The following is a 19837-nucleotide window of genomic DNA, read 5'->3' as shown; positions in this document are numbered from 1 at the left end:
TTAAAATGAAATATACACAAAACCATGTATTGTCTATGCATGTACAAGTATATATTTTAAATTGATACCTCAAAAGGCAGCTCAGGAATCCATTCAAGAGTTCTATTTCAATGTAGTCTCCCATTACTTGGGCTCAGGCTTCCAACTCACTGTACTTCAAACTCACTATTGAGACTGAGCTACAGAGAAACGTCAGCTGTAATATATTTTGACTTTCTGCTTCTTAGAAAATACAGCTAAAGTGTCTCCTAACAACAATTATTTGCTGGTTTTTAACATACTTTTCCTGTTCCTATCAATGCACATGTTTGATCATAGATATTATCATCCCCATTACATGACTGAAAAGTTGTGGTATAAACATACCAGGGAAACTACCATGAGTCAAACAGCAAATCACCGAGAAAGTCAGCAATAGGAACCATAAGTCCCTGCATCCAAGTTCTCTAAGTGCCTTGAGTAGTCTAGATTCTCTCCTTAACACTCTTGACAAATTATTTATAGATGTATTCACATAGTCAGTAAGATATAAAAATGTTCTAATTATATCATTCAAATCAAATGACAATTATGCCCTTAGTTTGCCAGACAATGCTTTGCCAAAGAAGGTTTGCCAGAAATGTTTTGACCGAAGAAAGGGGGAGCATCTGCAGCATCCGCGGACGAGACGCTATAAAATCTCCCAGCAACAAGTCTGGCCTGTCTCCACTGAAGGCTTCAAGGTAAGTGCATGCACTTTGTGAGCTTGAAGAAAGAAGACAATGTCCTTGCAATATCCCATTTCATTTCTCCTGCCTCTGGCAACCATTTCCACGAGGGAGTGCCCATGTGAAAAAAAATTTTCCAATATAATTTCAATGCATGTCTGAATCTTCAATCTATAATTTGTCTCTGGAATTCCATGCATCAGTAAGAAACAACTACCGTTCCTATTTTACAGGGTTGGCTAATTTCCAGGATACAAGCCTTTCTCCAAGGGTAACACCCTGAATAATGCACTCCTAGACAACAGTCTAACACAGGACTTTTAAACAGCTGCATGAGTTCTTTTTGTATATTGTCTTATATTTCTACCAACTTTTGCTTAAGCTAGACTGTTGAAAATAGGGAAGATCTAAAGAGCGAAGTAATTTGTCATCTTTAGAACACAAGGTAATACTTTTAACAAGAAAGTACTCACTTGAAGAGTCATCACTCATAATTAATGACCGGAACAGAGAGTGATTTACTCTGGCTGTAGATTCTTTTATGTGAAGACCTCAAATCTGGTCAGAATTCATCAAGGTGAGTTACTGTAGTCAATATTCAGAAGATGTTCTATTTACTGTTACAAGGCCTACATGTTTTAGAAGACTAAGTCTCTCTCTTGAGTGGGACTAGGGTACATTTAAGTTCAAATCAAAGTGTATTTCAGTGGTTACTTCCAAGAGATATTCTAGGAGATTAGCTAGCTATTTATTAGCTAAAGAGCAAAGGAGTTTTCTCACTGATACAGATTATGTTATTCTTCTCAGTGATCCATAATCTTTTTTTCCCCACTAGACACCTCTGCTGTCGTGCTTTCAATAAAGTGCAGACATGGCCTCTTCAGACTCTGAGATGGCTGTTTTTGGGGAGGCGGCCCCTTACCTCCGGAAGTCAGAAAAGGAGAGAATCGAGGCCCAGAACAAGCCTTTTGATGCCAAGTCATCGGTCTTTGTGACCCATCCTAAGGAATCCTTTGTGAAAGGGACAGTCCAAAGCAGGGAGTCAGGGAAGGTCACTGTCAAGACTGAAGGTGGAGAGGTGAGTGAAAAGCAAGGCTGAAGGACACCATTTGATTCCCACTCTCAGCTCTTAGCTGACATACATGGATCTTTTGTTTCTTTGGCAGACCCTGACCGTGAAGGATGATCAAATCTTCTCCATGAACCCTCCCAAATATGATAAAATCGAGGACATGGCCATGATGACCCACCTCCATGAACCCGCTGTGCTGTACAACCTCAAAGAGCGTTACGCAGCCTGGATGATCTACGTAAGTACCAGCAGCAGTCTTCCTCCGGGCAGCGAGGAGGAACTGCTCTGCCAGGGTAAGTGGAAGCCAACGTGCTGTCTCCCTTCCTCACAGACCTACTCGGGTCTCTTCTGCGTCACTGTCAACCCCTACAAGTGGCTGCCGGTGTACAACCCGGAGGTGGTGTTGGCCTACCGAGGCAAGAAGCGCCAGGAGGCCCCTCCACACATCTTCTCCATCTCTGACAATGCCTATCAGTTCATGCTGACTGGTGAGCGCTTGATTTCCTTTGAATTGCTTTTGCAATGAACTATCTGTAGAGGGAAATATAGGGTATTCTCTGCAAATATAGTGCAACACTTAAAATAGTGTGTGTGTGAAATTAATGGAAGATTAATGCACTTAACTGTAATGGTTGGTGTGAGCTGAGTGTCTGTGTTCCCACTAGAATTAATAAAGACCTGGACCTAATGAAAATAATCTAGAAGGAGTGATTTCACTGGAAATAAGACACCTGTTTTCTGGTGTAGGCTTTACTGACTGTAATGGGATCTTACATATATGCATAGATTTATGTATCTTAATCACTAAATTAGTCTCAGCCAGAGAGTACAATGATATGACCCAAACCCTATAAATGATGTGTATACAGGCAATTCAAATTTGCAAACATCAGTGTTAATAAGCAAAACAGACTATCTCTTCATTGAACAGGTACATAAGCTTCACTTGATTATTATACAAATGGTATTCACGATGGAGAAGATGACAGGTTAGACTAAAGTACATATAGCCTTTAATGACCTGTGTAACTCCTACACTGATCTATGCAACTGTAAATCAATTGCACCTTATAGTGAAAAGTAAACCTCAGAAAAACAATGTCAAGAAAAAAACCAAAGCTTTTAACATTTAAATTGACTGGCTTTTAAATTTTGTTTTCTGCTTTCTCTTCTTCCTTCCACCTGTTATTTTCCCCTCCCTATGTGTGCATTGAAATCAAAGATGTGCAGGATTCTAGATCTTCTTTTCCTGTTCTTTTGTAACAAACTGGGAAATAGATCCAGAATAGAAAAATGAAAAATTAACCTTGTCCATGTATGATTTCAGTAGTATATAATTTCTGTATGTATAGGGGTTTAAAAAAAAGATGAAAAATACTGAAAGATGTTGGTCAGATATTTCTGTTATTCATGATGCCTCCAAATTTTCGTACGATTACTCAGGGAAATTTTAGCTTCAAAAGAATTTAAATATTGTCAAAGCCCAATCTCAATATTTTTGTAACATGTACTTACCTACTTAATAAGATGAGAAGACAATATCTTGAAAAGCCTAAGACTACGAAAGCTGCTCTGAACTGGTATCTTTACTGATCCAGTTGATAATACCTGAAGGACTTCTAGGAGCATCAAAAGTACCCACCCTGATTCCCAGGGATTTTCAATGTTTTCTGTCCTTGCATTCTCTGGAAGCTTCAGTTTATATCTTTCTCCTAGTTTTTGAGTTCTTTGTTATTCATGAGCACTAGGAAAAGCTTTCTTATCTCTGTCTTTTCACAGATCGTGAGAACCAGTCGATCCTGATCACGTATGTACACCCCTTGTCGGGTCCCTGTGGGGCTGCCCGGTGCTGGGGGACCTCCCGCCTGACCACACGCTCTCTGCTTCTCTCTTTGGTTTCACAGCGGAGAATCCGGAGCAGGGAAGACTGTGAACACAAAGCGTGTCATCCAGTACTTTGCAACAATTGCAGCGAGTGGGGAGAAGAAGAAGGAGGAGCAGACGTCAGGCAAAATGCAGGTGAGTGAGGAAGAACAGACCGAATTCTCAACATGTAATTGCCATGTCAACTAAACACTGTAACTGAATAATTATAATTCTGCAGGGAACGCTTGAGGATCAAATCATCAGCGCTAACCCACTGCTGGAGGCCTTTGGAAACGCCAAGACCGTGAGGAATGACAACTCCTCACGCTTTGTAAGTTGTTGCTTTGGACAAAAATGCCTCCTCATTACAACAGCAGTGATGGGCTAGTGGTGTTCTCACATAGGGAGATGGCAATGAAATGTACCGAGGCTGAAATGCTTCTTTTTCCCCTTAACAGGGCAAATTCATCAGAATCCACTTTGGGGCCACAGGCAAACTGGCTTCTGCCGACATTGAAACTTGTAAGACACTCTCCTGGCCTGATCGCAGTCCTTCTAACCCTTCCCAGTTCTTGTGCTAACTCTGTCCTACTGTCCTTTCCAGATCTGCTGGAGAAGTCCAGAGTCACTTTCCAACTTAAGGCAGAAAGAAGCTACCACATATTTTATCAGATCATGTCCAACAAGAAGCCGGAGCTAATTGGTAAGATCACTGTTTTGAAGGAAGATCACAGAGCAATAGCTTATTGTGTCATCTGAAAAGCGAAAGTAAGCTTGTTTTTCTCCTTTTATTGTTTTCAGACATGCTCCTCATTACCACCAACCCTTATGATTACCATTATGTGAGTCAAGGTGAGATCAGTGTTCCCAGCATTGATGACAAGGAGGAGCTGATGGCTACAGATGTAAGTAACTTACAAAACAGGTCAACAGGCACAAGTCATACATCACGTAACATTCAGATATTTCACTTTGCCGATTGTATTACCAGAGTGCCATTGACATCCTGGGCTTCACTGCTGATGAAAAGACCGCCATCTACAAGCTGACAGGGGCTGTCATGCACTACGGGAACCTGAAGTTCAAGCAGAAACAACGAGAAGAGCAGGCAGAGCCAGACGGCACAGAAGGTATCAGCAAATTCAGCAAGCTTTCCAAGAGGGATTGTCACCAAAAGGACTTAGATATATTTTAGGCTTTAAATATGTAAAATTGTAAACTAAATTGTTCGATGGATAGGTGACATCTGAGTCATATATCTCATCTGTAATTTTATTCTGTGACTACTTAATAAATAAGAGATCTGGTATACACTGTCAGGAAGCCAGGAGGCATGGATATCAATTCCTGTAACATTATTAGTCATATTTTAGTTGGAATACACCTTTCAATCTCTGCTGTACTGTGGGGTAGTGAAGTGGTTTAGCCCTAACAGGATGGGAGACTGTGCTCCTATTCACCCTCACCTATTGAGGGGAATTCTGATGTGCGATGTCTATTTGATTAGTCTCTGTCATATCAGGGAGTACAATCCATGCCTCCAGCTCTCTGAGTGAAGAATCCTCTTACTATACAACTAGAAAGAAAGTGTGAAGTCACATAGTCATGCCTGAAAAAGGTTGAAAGCAATGAATTTTCTTGAACGACATTTGTAGAAACTCAGAAAGTGTTGTAGACTCTGAATCTTGAAGACAACAGAGAAATTAGCTTTGTAGCTTTGACTCAGATATTTTTGTGCAACTCTCTAACAGCGAACACTGCTGTTAGTTTTGAGATAGTCTCTCAAGAACCACATTTTAGGAATTGTCCAATATTTATTTCTCTCTCACTCTTTTCTGGTGTTTAGTGGCTGACAAGGCTGCCTACTTGATGGGTCTGAACTCAGCAGACCTGCTCAAGGCATTGTGCTATCCCCGAGTCAAGGTGGGAAATGAATATGTGACCAAGGGTCAAACTGTGCAGCAGGTAGGAAAAATGTGGTAACCTGGAACATGCTTTGATGGTTCCTGTTGATTCTTCTCTGCTGTGTATAGTAACATCCAAACTTTTCTCCTTGCTTTAGGTGAACAATGCAGTGGGTGCTCTGGCAAAGGCTGTCTATGAGAAGATGTTCCTGTGGATGGTTATTCGCATCAACCAACAGCTGGATACCAAACAACCCAGACAGTACTTCATTGGTGTCCTGGACATTGCTGGCTTTGAGATCTTTGATGTAAGGAATAAAGTTTTCCTAGCATTTTCATAGAACAATAATTGAGAGTAAAGGGAATTCTGAGGCACATTTTTAATAGAAGTTAGTATCTTCCTACACTTATTTGCAGGGCTTTCTGAATCATCATTTTTAATCCTGAAAAAAAAAAGAAAACTAACCTCCTAATTACACTGAATTTGAAACCTCTCTTTTCTAAATGCAAAGCCTATCTTAGAGACATAACACAGGAAAACTACATAGGAAGAAGCCTTGTATTTAAAATATCACCCATGATGAATTAGGATTACACAAGAGAAAACCTTGCTATTATTGCTGAACCTTGAAAACATTGCATTTCTTCTTATGTCTGGCAGTTCAACAGCTTTGAGCAGCTGTGTATCAACTTCACCAATGAGAAACTGCAACAGTTCTTCAACCACCACATGTTCGTGCTGGAGCAGGAGGAGTACAAGAAGGAGGGAATTGAATGGACATTCATTGACTTTGGGATGGACCTGGCTGCCTGCATTGAGCTCATTGAGAAGGTATCCTTCCTGTTTAAGACTATTATATGTTGGATCTTCCATATTTGCCAAGACACATACTTAAGAAGCATGTGAGAATATTCTGGCTTTTTCAAATATATACCCCATGAAAGTGGCAACAGGGTGGAAGTGTTCTTGGAGATCATAGTCAGATATCAGGACTTTTGGTGAGACTATTCATTTCTGTAGTATAAAATGAAGTTATGTAAAAGTCTTTCATGTTCTGTAAGTACCTATGAGTAAAAAAGTTTTATGGAGAGGATAGTATTTCACAATGTCATATTTGTAATTTTTTCATCAGCAAAGGCATCTACATAAGCTCAAATGAAGCAGCAACACTGGAAAAATTTGAGCCTTAGTTAATTTTCTCTGACTTATTGTTTTGAAATGCATGAGAACAACTTTCTCTTCTGTCTCTGGCAACTTTCCAACCAAGGGATGTCTGCATTCTAATCTGTTTCTACCTCTTGTCTGTTGCAATGTCTTCCAGCCCATGGGCATCTTCTCCATCTTGGAAGAGGAGTGCATGTTCCCCAAGGCAACTGACACCTCTTTCAAGAACAAGCTCTATGACCAGCATCTGGGCAAGTCTGCAAACTTCCAGAAGCCCAAGCCTGCCAAAGGCAAGGCTGAGGCCCACTTCTCCCTGGTGCACTATGCTGGCACAGTGGACTACAACATCTCTGGCTGGCTTGAGAAGAACAAGGACCCCCTGAATGAAACTGTCATTGGGTTGTACCAGAAATCATCGGTGAAGACACTGGCCTTACTCTTTGCCACCTACGGTGGAGCAGATGCAGGTCAGCTCTGTGAAAACTGTATTTTCAGTGTGGGACAATGTTGACCCAGAATTAAAGCAGTAAACAGTAAACATCTAAAGTTGTTTTGTGTTCTGTCGTTTCCAATATGCAACATCCATATTTCAACACTTTTTTCTTTTCTTCCATTTACAGAGGCTGGTGGTGGTGGCAAAAAGGGTGGCAAGAAGAAGGGTTCTTCTTTCCAGACTGTCTCAGCTCTTTTCCGAGTACAGTATCGCATTTGTTATTTCTTTGTAATGTGAAGAAAGGGAGCTAAGAATATAAAATTGAAAGGGCTATTTTGCATTGTTAGAATAGTGGTAAAATTATTTGGAAATTCCACATCAGGTTTTCCAGGATCTATTTCAATATTGCTAATATGTTGGGTTCAAAAATACACATTCAGTCTTTAAAGATCATGAAGATCTTTTTTTTTTTTTGAGATGATATTATTCAGATCTTTATATTTTTATGTCTTTGGGTCAGACTAGAACTATAATTTTAGCATTCCTATGTTTCTGTGAGGTTGATATTTTGGGGAATTGAGAGTCTCCTTATAAACATTCTCCAAAGAGATATTTATCTTATTTGAAAAAACCCCAAATTTTCTAAACTTAAGTAGATTGACTTTAGAAGGCAGAACATGAGAAATCTAAAAGTTAATTACTTTGTGTGAGAGTGTGAAATCCTATATTATTTTTCACTGGATCAATATCAACATGATAGTATTTCAGTCTGTAAAAATGGTGTTCAATATCTTCAAATAGAAGAAATATTTGGTTTCCGTGTCTTTACCTAAGTGTTCTGAAACCCAGCTAATTTTGAGAAGTCGTAAAGTCATTACCATGGGCTTGATTCATCTAACACTGGACATAGGAAACTCACATTACTGACTGGTCCCTCTAGGAGAACTTAAACAAGCTGATGACCAATCTACGGAGCACTCACCCCCATTTTGTCCGTTGTATCATCCCAAATGAAACAAAAACACCTGGTAAGATGCTCAAGCAGACAGAGAACTTGCTCTGATACAATCGTCCCCCTCTGCACTGGAAGCTGTAGTATGCATTTATGCTCTGAATTGCTAGGTGCCATGGAACATGAACTGGTACTTCACCAGCTGCGGTGTAACGGAGTGCTGGAAGGCATCAGAATTTGCAGGAAAGGTTTCCCCAGCAGAGTTCTCTACGCTGACTTCAAGCAGAGGTAAGAGCACTGCACTCGTCAGCATCATTACAAACAATATTGGTTCATTCAGGCTGGACTCTGTTGTCAAAAATAGCTGTATGTGAGCTGATGGGGTTCAGTAGCTAGTGTGTGTTGGCTGGGACAAAAATAGCCTTATCTTCCTCTTTCTCTTTTCACAGATACAAGGTGCTTAATGCCAGTGCTATCCCAGAGGGACAGTTCATTGATAGCAAGAAGGCTTCTGAGAAGCTTCTTGGGTCAATCGATGTGGACCACACCCAGTATAAATTTGGCCACACCAAGGTACAAACCCTCCTTGGCTCACTCACTGCGGGTCAGTGCTTTGTTCTATGTGACAGTGATGTGCTGCAACATTCCCTTTCTCAAGGTATTCTTCAAAGCTGGGCTGCTGGGACTCCTGGAGGAGATGAGGGATGAGAAGCTGGCACAGCTCATCACTCGCACCCAGGCCAGATGCAGGGGCTTCCTGATGAGAGTCGAATACCAGAGAATGGTGCAGAGGAGGTAGACGTTCCTCATCTTCAGTTAAAGTCACTGTACTTGGGAGAAAGTGTTGGCACCCGTCATACTGAAAATATTCAATGTACTTTTAAATTATGCTTCAGGGAGTCCATCTTCTGCATCCAGTACAACATTCGTGCGTTCATGAACGTCAAGCACTGGCCCTGGATGAAGCTGTTCTTCAAGATCAAGCCCTTGCTGAAGAGTGCAGAATCTGAGAAGGAGATGGCCAACATGAAGGAAGAGTTTGAGAAAACCAAGGAAGAGCTTGCAAAGTCTGAGGCAAAGAGGAAGGAGCTGGAGGAGAAAATGGTGAAACTGGTGCAGGAGAAAAATGACCTGCAGCTCCAAGTGCAGGCTGTGAGTAATCACCATTAATTTATCATTCAGAAAAAGAGTCTATACATTTAGACTGGTTTTTACAAAGCAGAAGGTCAGACTATAGAAGACAAAAAGTCAGTTATTTGGTGAATTGTCCATCATATGTATGTGAAGTTGAGGAAACAAAAGTCTGTCAGTGACATGGTGAGCACACTGACAGCCAGTGCAAAGAAGCAGGGAGCTCCAAGTGAGAGTCATTACTCTTGCCTTCAGAGGAAGGAAACAGATATAGCTAGCCAACATGAGATACTCAGAGCAAAGTTTTGCCTGAACCCCTAACTCCCTCTGAGCAGTTCAGTCCTGCAGGGTGTATGTTCGTCTCACCAGGATGTAGAACAATTAATTAATTTTGGACCGTAAATGCAAGCCAGAGTTGAAAGTGGTACTTGAGAACTCAGGTACAGGAAAAGCCATCCACCCTTTGCTTAATAACTAGTGGTTAATCATTCACTCAGTAACTGGGAAATACAGCTTCAAATTTCTCCTTAGTCTAAGAATATATAGCCACAGAGTTCCTGTTTCTGAGGAAAAGTCACACCATCTGGTGGTGGGGTTTCTTCCCTCAGTTGTTAATTACACAAAAGAACTCTGTATGCTTTAGGTTTAACTGGTATGAATCAAGGTCAAAACCAAAATTTATAATGAAGCAGAAGTTTTGGGTTTTTTTTAACATTGTAGGTTTTTACATCTCTAATCTGGATTTTCTATGGTAGTTCCACTATAAACAACATCCTGTGGTGGTAAAATTATTAATATTTACATTTGAGAGGTCTGGCTAAGAAGTTATCTTTATTAAAAGAACATTTCTTTCCACGAAAAGCCATCTTTCTGTAATGTACTTGTGTTGGGGTTCCCAGTCTGGGGGTCATAATTTAGAACAGGTCAGATGGAAGTTTTATTAACTGTAAACACAGTGAGAGAACATTCAGACAACATTTCCCTCTCTGCACCCCTGTTCTATGCCAACTGATTGCAGAGACCCAACCCATATACTGTATCAGAAAAAAAGAAAGTGGTGAGGAAAACCAATCATTTCAGTGTTAACAAAGCTGGGTATCCATCCTTGGGAGGGGTGTTCTACTTGAGTAACTTGTTAACTGCAACAATTCTAAGGAATAAAACACTATATAACGTGACAATATGGAGAGACTGGGTCTTGGTGGAGCTTATAAGAGTGGCAAACCTGGTATTATCTCAACTCTGAAGTGGGGAGTTGGAAGCAATCATGGACTGTTTGTTGGCTTTATGCTGAAAGGAATATACTTTTAGTAAAGATAACTTCATAACCAGATTAATCTTAAATGTTAATCATGAAGCTTTACCAATGCTATGAACCTTGTAGACACCCAACAGTTCACAAAATAAAATATTGCTTAAAAATAGACACAAAAAAATTTCATATTCTAAAAGTCACCTTACAAAGTCATCTTAATCTACTCATTAAATTACTCATTCAATTACTTAAATTACCACGGTACTTAATTATCCAGTTATTTGAACATTCCCATAGCAAATGGGATCCGTGTGTTGCCTGTTTTCCCTGCTATATGGAGTAAAATAAATATCCTACTGGACTTATAAGATATTTGGCTTTCAAGTTCATTTGGGACAAAGGAAATTCATTATACCAAAATCCTACCAAAGGGTAAGATGATGTGGTAATCAGCTGAAACCAGCATATGCCACTCCAGATACAGTATGGAAGGATGACACACAGGTAGCTGATTTACAAGGCTAACACCCCAATTACACAAGCAGCAGTCATAATACATTTAGAGAGAGACTAATCCTTTTTCTATTAGATTATTGTTGAGATTACAAGACCCTTTAGTCCCAACATAGGTTAATAAGGATTCAGTTACAAAAGGAAAGATATTAAATACTGTATATGTGAAGAGGAATTTCTCCGAGCCCTTCCTCTACTAGGTAAATGAGAAATTTTCACACCTACCATATCTGTGAGAAATTTTTAGGAGAGAGAAAAAAAGTTTAGGAATCAATATTGTTTCCAACTGAGAGCTGTATAATGCATCCCAGAAGAAAATATAGAGCAAGATTAAAGCTGCTTAAGGAGAGACCAACTTCTGGCCACATTTTAACGCACGCTTACATAGAAAAGTTCAGAAAAGAAAACCAAGAAAATCTGTGTGTCCCCACCAGGAAGCAGATAGCTTGGCTGATGCTGAGGAAAGATGTGACCAGCTCATCAAAACCAAAATCCAGCTGGAAGCCAAAGTTAAAGAGGTGACTGAAAGGGCTGAGGATGAGGAGGAAATTAATGCCGAGCTGACAGCCAAGAAGAGGAAACTGGAAGATGAATGCTCAGAGCTGAAGAAAGATATTGATGACCTTGAGTTAACACTGGCCAAGGTTGAGAAGGAAAAGCATGCCACAGAAAACAAGGTACGAGGCAGAAGAAGTCATTCTCACTCCAGAAAAGACTTCTGCTTTGTCCCAAATATACAGTATAAAGTTTTGAAAACCAATTTTTTATCTGCACTTGCTATGTTCTTCTTAAAGGTGAAAAACCTCACAGAGGAGATGGCAGCCCTGGATGAGACCATTGTGAAGCTGACAAAAGAGAAGAAAGCCCTCCAAGAGGCCCATCAGCAGACACTGGATGACCTGCAGGCAGAAGAGGACAAAGTCAACACGCTGACCAAAGCTAAGACCAAGCTGGAGCAGCAAGTGGACGATGTAAGCACGGAGGCACACAGCAAGAGCAGGACAGGTAATAGAGTTAAACCTGACTGATGGAACAATGATGGTCTTGTTTGTTTTAGCTGGAAGGGTCCCTGGAGCAAGAGAAGAAACTGCGCATGGACCTTGAGAGAGCTAAGAGGAAACTTGAAGGAGACCTGAAGCTGGCCCATGACACCATAATGGACTTGGAAAATGATAAGCAGCAGCTGGATGAGAAACTGAAGAAGTAAGTGTGGCTGTGGGGCCCCTGAGTGCTGGGCTGGTGCACTTGTCTTTTCTCTTTGAGCTCTGACACGGTTTGCTTTGCCCAAAGGAAAGACTTTGAAATCAGCCAGATCCAGAGCAAAATCGAGGATGAGCAACTTCTGGGCATGCAATTACAGAAGAAGATCAAGGAGCTGCAGGCAAGCCTCTGTCCCTTGCCCTCTCTCAGCCAGTGTCGGGTCAGGAAGGAGGAGGGCATGGGTGTGAAGGGTCCCTAATGTTCCCCAGGCTCGTATTGAGGAACTAGAGGAGGAGATTGAGGCAGAGCGAACCTCTCGGGCAAAAGCAGAGAAGCATCGGGCTGACCTCTCGAGGGAGCTAGAGGAGATCAGCGAGCGCCTGGAAGAAGCAGGAGGGGCTACAGCAGCTCAGATCGAGATGAACAAGAAGCGTGAGGCAGAATTTCAGAAGATGCGGCGTGACCTCGAAGAGGCCACGCTGCAGCACGAAGCCACGGCTGCCACCCTGCGGAAGAAGCACGCGGACAGCACAGCTGAGCTTGGGGAGCAGATCGACAACCTGCAACGAGTGAAGCAGAAGCTGGAGAAGGAGAAGAGTGAGCTGAAGATGGAGATTGACGACTTAGCCAGTAACATGGAGTCTGTCTCCAAAGCCAAGGTACAGGATTGCAGTGGAACATGCCCACAGGGCCAAAATATGGCACATAGGCTACATCTGCCAGCCACATTTTCATCACAAAGTCTGTGCTGTGAGAATAAGGCAGAGTCCAGGTGTTCATTTCCTTTCCTTGCTTGTATTGGCTCTGTAGGCAAATCTGGAGAAGATGTGCCGCACTCTGGAAGACCAGCTGAGTGAGATTAAAACTAAGGAGGAGCAGAATCAGCGCATGATCAATGACCTCAACACTCAAAGAGCTCGTCTGCAGACAGAAGCAGGTAACACACCTCCACTCCCCTCTGAAATGAGAGAACCTGTAAGTGATGATGACAATAAAAAGAGTGAAGTTTTACTCAATTTGGTCTATAATCTATAAACTGATATACAGTGTTTTAAAGACACATTAGTTTAGTTTTGCTTTTTAAATTACAGTCTATCTGTAAAATTTCTTAGGTGAATATTCACGCCAGGTGGAAGAAAAAGATGCTCTGATATCTCAGCTATCCAGAGGTAAACAGGCATTTACTCAGCAGATCGAGGAACTAAAGAGACATTTAGAGGAAGAAATAAAGGTAAAGCTACTTTCTGTAGGGGGTTTGACTTTGTATTCAGATTCCGCTTTCTTTCATGATATTTCCTAATCTCACATAGTATCAGATTACATTAGCCATGTCATTTTAATTTGGGAGCTCTCAAACTAGATACACAATTTTGCCACCTTCCTCTCTAGCGTGGGAAGAAAAATTGAGGAGGACATCATTTCCTACCTGGTCTTTATTTGAATTAATGATGGTATGTAAAAAAAGGTTGAGTTATATCTATTAAAAATGTGTTTCTTATTTTTTTTTCATAATGAAAGCTGAAATTTTAGAATATATTTAAAAGGATTCAACAATTCCCAGATTTATAGCTGTCATTTAAAAAATGTAACATTCTAGATTCTCATGAATGAAGTGATAGGAAGTTTCTCAGAACTTGGAACATGGAATAAATGTACTTTCTTCCTTAGGTTGACTTTAAATGTCAAATTGAAAGAATTTTCAACAACATTCCCTAAATTAACATTCTATTGTCTCACAGGCAAGTCATTGTCCCAATCCTATTTCCTCCCCAGGCCAAGAGTGCCCTGGCCCACGCCTTGCAGTCAGCTCGGCACGACTGTGACTTGCTCCGGGAACAATATGAGGAGGAGCAGGAAGCCAAGGGGGAGCTGCAGCGTGCCCTGTCCAAGGCCAACAGCGAAGTGGCCCAGTGGAGAACCAAATACGAGACGGATGCTATTCAGCGTACGGAGGAGCTGGAGGAGGCCAAGTACGTGATAATAGGATGTGAAGAAACCAAGGGTGCCTGAAAATTCAAAGGCAATATTGGAAGAGAGACACCAAGATATTCTGAGGAATAAGTTCGGGATTTGCTTTGGGGAAAAGTAACAGAAAGTGACAATCTTTATCAAATAGAAGGTTTAGTGGTTTTAATAATGACAAAGGCTAATAACAGCATTAATGAAGCCCTTCAGTGTTTGTGTCTGCAGACTGCAAAATGCTTAAGCATGCTCTTATAAAAAACACATTGGAAATGTGTCCTAACGTGAGGTTTGCTTATCTCCTCCCAGGAAGAAGCTGGCACAGCGCCTGCAGGATGCAGAGGAACACGTTGAGGCTGTGAATGCCAAATGTGCCTCCCTGGAAAAGACAAAGCAGAGGCTGCAGAATGAAGTGGAGGACCTGATGATTGACGTGGAGCGATCTAATGCTGCCTGTGCAGCTCTGGATAAGAAGCAGAAGAACTTTGACAAGGTCTTTTGGGCTCCAGCGCCGGGGCTCCTGGGCAGAGCATGTCCTCCTGATTGCCACCTCCATACTGACGCCCCGTTTCTCTTCAGATCCTGGCAGAATGGAAGCAGAAGTATGAGGAAACGCAGGCTGAGCTGGAAGCCTCCCAGAAGGAGTCTCGCTCTCTCAGCACGGAGCTGTTTAAGATGAAGAATGCCTATGAGGAGTCCTTGGACCACCTGGAAACTCTGAAGCGTGAGAACAAGAACTTGCAGCGTAAGTCCCTGGCCCTCTGCTCCTGGCAGGGCTTTCTCCCTGTCCACCACTACCGCCTGCAGGTCTGCAAAGATACTTGTCACCGTGGTGTGGCAGGGCCCTTCCCCTTCAGCTCTGTGCCTGACCATGCCACTTTTCACCCTTCCTTGCAGAGGAGATTTCCGACCTCACGGAGCAGATTGCAGAGGGAGGAAAGGTGATTCATGAGCTGGAGAAGGTCAAGAAGCAGATTGAGCAGGAGAAATCTGAAATCCAGGCTGCTCTAGAGGAAGCTGAGGTACACGCCTACAATCACTGGTGTTTGCACTAAAAATATGAGCAATGGGGAAATATGGTGGAAAAATCCTTGGTCCCACTCCGTTCTGGCTGGGGAGCGCAGCCAGCTGAGATTTCCTGAAATACTATGTAATCAGCTAGAAAGCAAGCAGTAGCTTTATCGATGTTACAAATGTTTGTGTCCACATGTGCAGGCCTCCCTAGAACATGAAGAGGGGAAGATCCTGCGCCTCCAGCTTGAGCTCAACCAGGTGAAATCTGAGATTGACAGGAAGATCGCAGAGAAAGATGAGGAGATTGACCAGCTGAAGAGAAACCACCTCCGAATCGTGGAGTCCTTGCAGAGCAGCCTGGACGCTGAGATCAGGAGCAGGAACGAAGCCCTGCGGCTGAAGAAGAAGATGGAGGGAGACCTGAATGAAATGGAGATCCAGCTGAGCCATGCCAACCGCGTGGCTGCAGAGGCACAAAAGAACCTGAGAAACACGCAGGCAGTGCTCAAGGTCCGTTCAGCAAAGCTACAGAAAGAGAAGTGACATCACTAACGTTTTTGGCACCCAAGCGCACGCTGTCATAGCACCTTGCAATATCTCTTGTCTCTTTTACAGGATACCCAGATACACTTGGACGATGCTCTCAGGACACAGGAGGACCTGAAGGAGCAGGTGGCCATGGTGGAGCGCAGAGCAAACCTGCTGCAGGCTGAAATTGAGGAGCTACGGGCAGCCCTGGAGCAGACGGAGCGGTCGAGGAAAGTGGCTGAGCAGGAGCTCCTGGATGCCACTGAACGTGTGCAGCTCCTCCATACCCAGGTCAGGGCGTGGTGCAAAAGCAGTTGTGTTGACACTTGGCAGCCACAGAGGGCTGCTATATACCACAGGATAGAGCAGGAGAGTGGGCTAGAGAGGACTGTCTACTGCTGCCCACAAGGGAAGGCACACTTTGGAGCCCATCACCTGAGCCCACCACTGACATTTTGTAAACAACCATTTTAAAAGGAATCCCAGAGTTTGAATTGCAAGCTTGGAGAGTAAAGCCTTGGCTCAAGCTGTAGGTTTGGTTTTGCAGGCCTCAGAATACAAGTCTTGCTATCTCTCTTTGCACAGAACACCAGCTTGATCAACACGAAGAAGAAGCTGGAAACAGACATCGCCCAAATTCAGGGTGAAATGGAGGATACGATCCAGGAAGCCCGCAATGCCGAAGAGAAGGCCAAGAAGGCCATCACAGATGTGAGCTGGGGGTTCCTTTCACTGCTTAAGATTACTGCCTTCTCCCCAGAATGTCTCCAGCCCCAAAATGGCTTTCACCCTTTGCTCTCATCAGGCAGCCATGATGGCAGAAGAGCTGAAGAAGGAGCAGGACACCAGTGCCCACCTGGAGAGGATGAAGAAGAACCTGGACCAGACGGTGAAGGACCTGCAGCACCGTCTGGATGAGGCCGAGCAGTTGGCACTGAAGGGAGGCAAGAAGCAAATCCAGAAGCTGGAGGCCAGAGTGCGTAGGGCTTTTAGTTGTGTGTGAGTGAACGTGTCACGTAAGTAACCACCAGGGAAGCTCCAAAGCCGGGCTTCTCATTGCAGGTGCGGGAGCTGGAAGGGGAGGTTGATGCCGAGCAGAAGCGCAGCAGTGAAGCCGTGAAGGGCATGCGCAAGTACGAGAGGAGAGTGAAGGAGCTGACCTACCAGGTAAGGCAGGAGGCCTCCTTGGGCTGATACGCCCTCTCGCAGGAAGTAAACAGTTTTGCACTTGGTTGTCAAGGGGAATTGCTAACTCGCATGGTGGGGAAACCAATTAATTCTCCTGTTTGCCAACTGCTTTAGTCTGAGGAAGACCGGAAGAATATTCTCAGGCTGCAGGATCTGGTGGACAAGCTGCAAATGAAGGTGAAATCCTACAAGAGACAATCCGAAGAGGCTGTAAGTATCACTCTGAGTGCTTGGCAAGAAACACTTTCCGAGTGGGTAGCGTGGTCATTGAGGAAATGACTACAGGAAACTTGGAAAGTTCCAGTGGACAATAACGGAGGGCTTAAAGTTCTCTGAAATGCTTATAAATTAGCCTAGCCTTTGAGAATGCAATCAGTGAGGGAATAAGAAGGCTAATGAGGAGGGCAAGTGCACGGAACATTTTTTTTGCATTAGGACAAGAAAGCAGTCTGCAAGAAGGAGTTGTTATTAACAATACTGATAGTACAATATATTAAGAAGTTCTGAAAAGAACACATTTTCAGAATTGTGAAATTCATGTAACTATCTTTATGAAAGATGCCTGTGACCCTTGCAATCGGGAGAAGCTTGGTAGTTATGTGGAAGCAAATGGCCTGCCAAATCTCCAGAATTCTGTGCCTAGGAACACAGGAAATGTTGCGTAAGAAATCCTTCTGATTGAGCATATGCTCATCTCCTACAGGGAACTCCACATTTTGTATACGGCCAGGGAAATTTCAGTGGATGGAGAAGGTGTTGGAAGTACCCTCTCAAGCCACATTGTGCAATGCATTTAGAATTGTGCAAGGAGCCTTTGCCTTTTTCTGGGCATGCAGCAATCAGGGATGAACCGAGGGAAGTCCTGCAGCCCCTGAATGTCTGTGCATGGCTTCTCTGCTCCTGCAAACAGTCCAGTACAGACAAGGGCTTTTGGACTCGGATAAGGAGATTTGTGAGAGGGACACGGAGGAGATCTCATGGACTCACTGGGTCCCGTACAAATTCCTAACCCCATCTCAGGATCTGCAGATGCAGCTGAACATTTAATTCCAGAGCTAACAAAATCTGATTTCCAGCTGCCCAGTTTGTTTCCTTTCCACATTCCAGAGCACAGTTATGTTCAAACCCTGTTGTGCTCTGTCTACAATGAATCTTCTAAAAAGGAGAGGATGCGGAGGTCTGTGTGAGGCTTACGTGTAAGGAGAGGTTGCTAGGGGATGGAGGTTTGAGCCTCACCTGTCATTACCACGGTGCAGGGAGAGTGAAACCCCTGGCCTGGGCTCCTCACCACTGACTCCCTCTCCCCGCACAGGAGGAACTGTCCAATGTCAACCTCTCCAAATTCCGCAAGATCCAGCACGAGCTGGAGGAAGCCGAGGAGCGGGCTGACATTGCAGAGTCACAGGTCAACAAGCTCCGAGCAAAGAGCCGGGAGTTTCATAGGAAGATAGAAGAGGAGGAGTGATGATGTCATGATGCAACAAAGTGACGTGAAGGATGCACAAAATGTGAACCTGTCAGTCGCTTTCTTCTGTAATGAGTCTTTGTACCCACCTCAATGTCTAGAGAATAAAGACCGTAGATTCCTCTGCATACACACTATGAGCAGTGCCTTCTTTGTTTTTTTTCTGATCAAGCTTGGGATAATTTGTTGCAGAACAAGTTTTCTTACTTTTCCTAGCTGGGGAAAGGGAGAAGCTTATGCAAACCCTGGATTGAGGACCCGCCAACTTGGAGGCTGGCCATTCCTGTGGAGGCTACTGATAGTCCAGCTGGTGCTCACTTCTGTCTCCAGCAGCTCCTTGCCCTGCTCCTGCCCTCACATTCTTTTAATGCTTCTCTCATTGTCCTTTCAGCACAGCTTGCTTCCCATGTGAGAAGCAAGAGAGGGCGATCCCTTTCCTTTTTTCCTTCCCCTGCTTTTGTCTGTGATCCTGGCAGTCACAAACCCTAAACATCAGTCTCTGAGTAAGTTGCCAGAAGTCACAGCTACACTGCACCGTGAAGGACCGGCAGTTCCTTGGCAGAGACGATTTTTGGCACACAGAGCACCGTTACGACACATTGATAGTGCCCTTAAGTTGTGCCATCTTTCTTCCCCTAGATTCCCTCAGCTGCTGCCACCACCTGCTCCTAGTCTCTCTGCAGTGGAGAAAACATGGAGCCCTGTCTGGGGCCCCTCAGGGCCCATTTCTCACACACTGCATGGCACCAACACACCTCCTCAACACATCACCTCAAAGGTCAGCCTTGTCACCTCTCACACAACAGGATCCACGTGGCATTGCCTCAGGCAAGAGGATGGAAGAAAACTGATGGATGTACCCCTCCATTCCTTCCCCACATACCTGTACTTCACTTTTGGCCTACCTACAGGCTAAACAGACCATATAGTTTTGGAGAGGAGGGAAGGGGATGAGGGAAGAAGGGAAGGGGGAAATTGCCAAACACTTTTTCCTTCATTCAGACCCTGATCTGAACAGCACAGGCACAGTGGTCACGTACATCCGTGAAGTCTCATGTGCTCTATCAGCCGTCCCAGCTGGATTATTCTGATGCATTACTCTTTACCTCTAGTTTGGGTGAAAGACAGACGGACAGTGCCAAGGTATGTTAAAGACAAGCCCACAGATGTCTGCCTAAGCTGATGTTCTCATAGGACTGACAGCTTTCGGCTTCTAAGTAACTTCTGTGCCTTCTTTTCAGGGAGACCACACAGCCTTGGAGGATTTTCTCAGAAACCTCAAGGACTGCAGGGCTGTGTATACCATGAATCAAGAACAGGTTAGTGGTAACCAAGGGCTAATAAGTTAATCTGGAAATCCTTCTGTCAATATCAACTTACAGAGTTGCACCCACTGTTGCAGCTCTGCCCCTGTCTGCAGCGTTCACAGCCAGTCACCCCAGCTAACTGCAGGCTGCAGGAGCCCTTGATGCAGACCAAGGT

At 43.6% G+C, this 19837-nt stretch overlaps 2 protein-coding genes across 2 annotated transcripts in view; both read left to right on the top strand.

Annotated features, from left to right (window-relative positions):
- LOC141951954 (myosin heavy chain, skeletal muscle, adult-like) overlaps positions 1-18331 on the top strand; it is a 52977-nt gene extending 34646 nt beyond the window's left edge. Inside the window, exon 39 of the mRNA XM_074888838.1 lies at positions 18260-18331. The gene's annotated coding sequence lies outside the window, so the exon portion shown is untranslated. The remainder of the gene's footprint in view (positions 1-18259) is intronic.
- LOC141951955 (myosin heavy chain, skeletal muscle, adult-like) lies at positions 1579-18486 on the top strand. Its single transcript, XM_074888839.1, has 38 exons — positions 1579-1785; positions 1874-2017; positions 2111-2267; positions 3559-3586; positions 3684-3798; positions 3884-3976; positions 4104-4167; positions 4250-4348; positions 4447-4550; positions 4637-4775; positions 5492-5610; positions 5708-5857; positions 6211-6381; positions 6872-7181; positions 7335-7408; positions 8088-8175; positions 8270-8387; positions 8549-8672; positions 8758-8894; positions 8996-9251; positions 11433-11675; positions 11793-11969; positions 12056-12201; positions 12289-12379; positions 12468-12857; positions 13009-13135; positions 13311-13429; positions 13972-14168; positions 14470-14653; positions 14740-14905; positions 15058-15182; positions 15376-15684; positions 15790-15993; positions 16288-16413; positions 16508-16678; positions 16765-16869; positions 17005-17100; positions 18203-18486. Exons 1-38 carry the CDS (start codon positions 1579-1581, stop codon positions 18353-18355), a joined length of 5826 nt encoding a protein of 1941 aa, XP_074744940.1. The 3' UTR covers positions 18356-18486.
- Positions 18487-19837: the final 1351 nt, after the last annotated feature.

Source organism: Strix uralensis, chromosome 19, assembly GCF_047716275.1.
Source record: "Strix uralensis isolate ZFMK-TIS-50842 chromosome 19, bStrUra1, whole genome shotgun sequence".
Classification (NCBI taxonomy): domain Eukaryota; kingdom Metazoa; phylum Chordata; class Aves; order Strigiformes; family Strigidae; genus Strix; species Strix uralensis.
This window is presented reverse-complemented; position numbering and strand designations above follow the sequence as displayed.

Coding starts and splice junctions, on each gene's coding strand:
- LOC141951955 (XM_074888839.1), top strand. CDS start 1,579: ATGGCCTCTTCAGACTCTGAGATGGCTGTTTTTGGGGAGGCGGCCCCT. Junction 5,611..5,707: donor AGGGTCAAACTGTGCAGCAG/GTAGGAAAAATG, acceptor TCCTTGCTTTAG/GTGAACAATGCAGTGGGTGC. Junction 15,685..15,789: donor ACACGCAGGCAGTGCTCAAG/GTCCGTTCAGCA, acceptor TCTCTTTTACAG/GATACCCAGATACACTTGGA.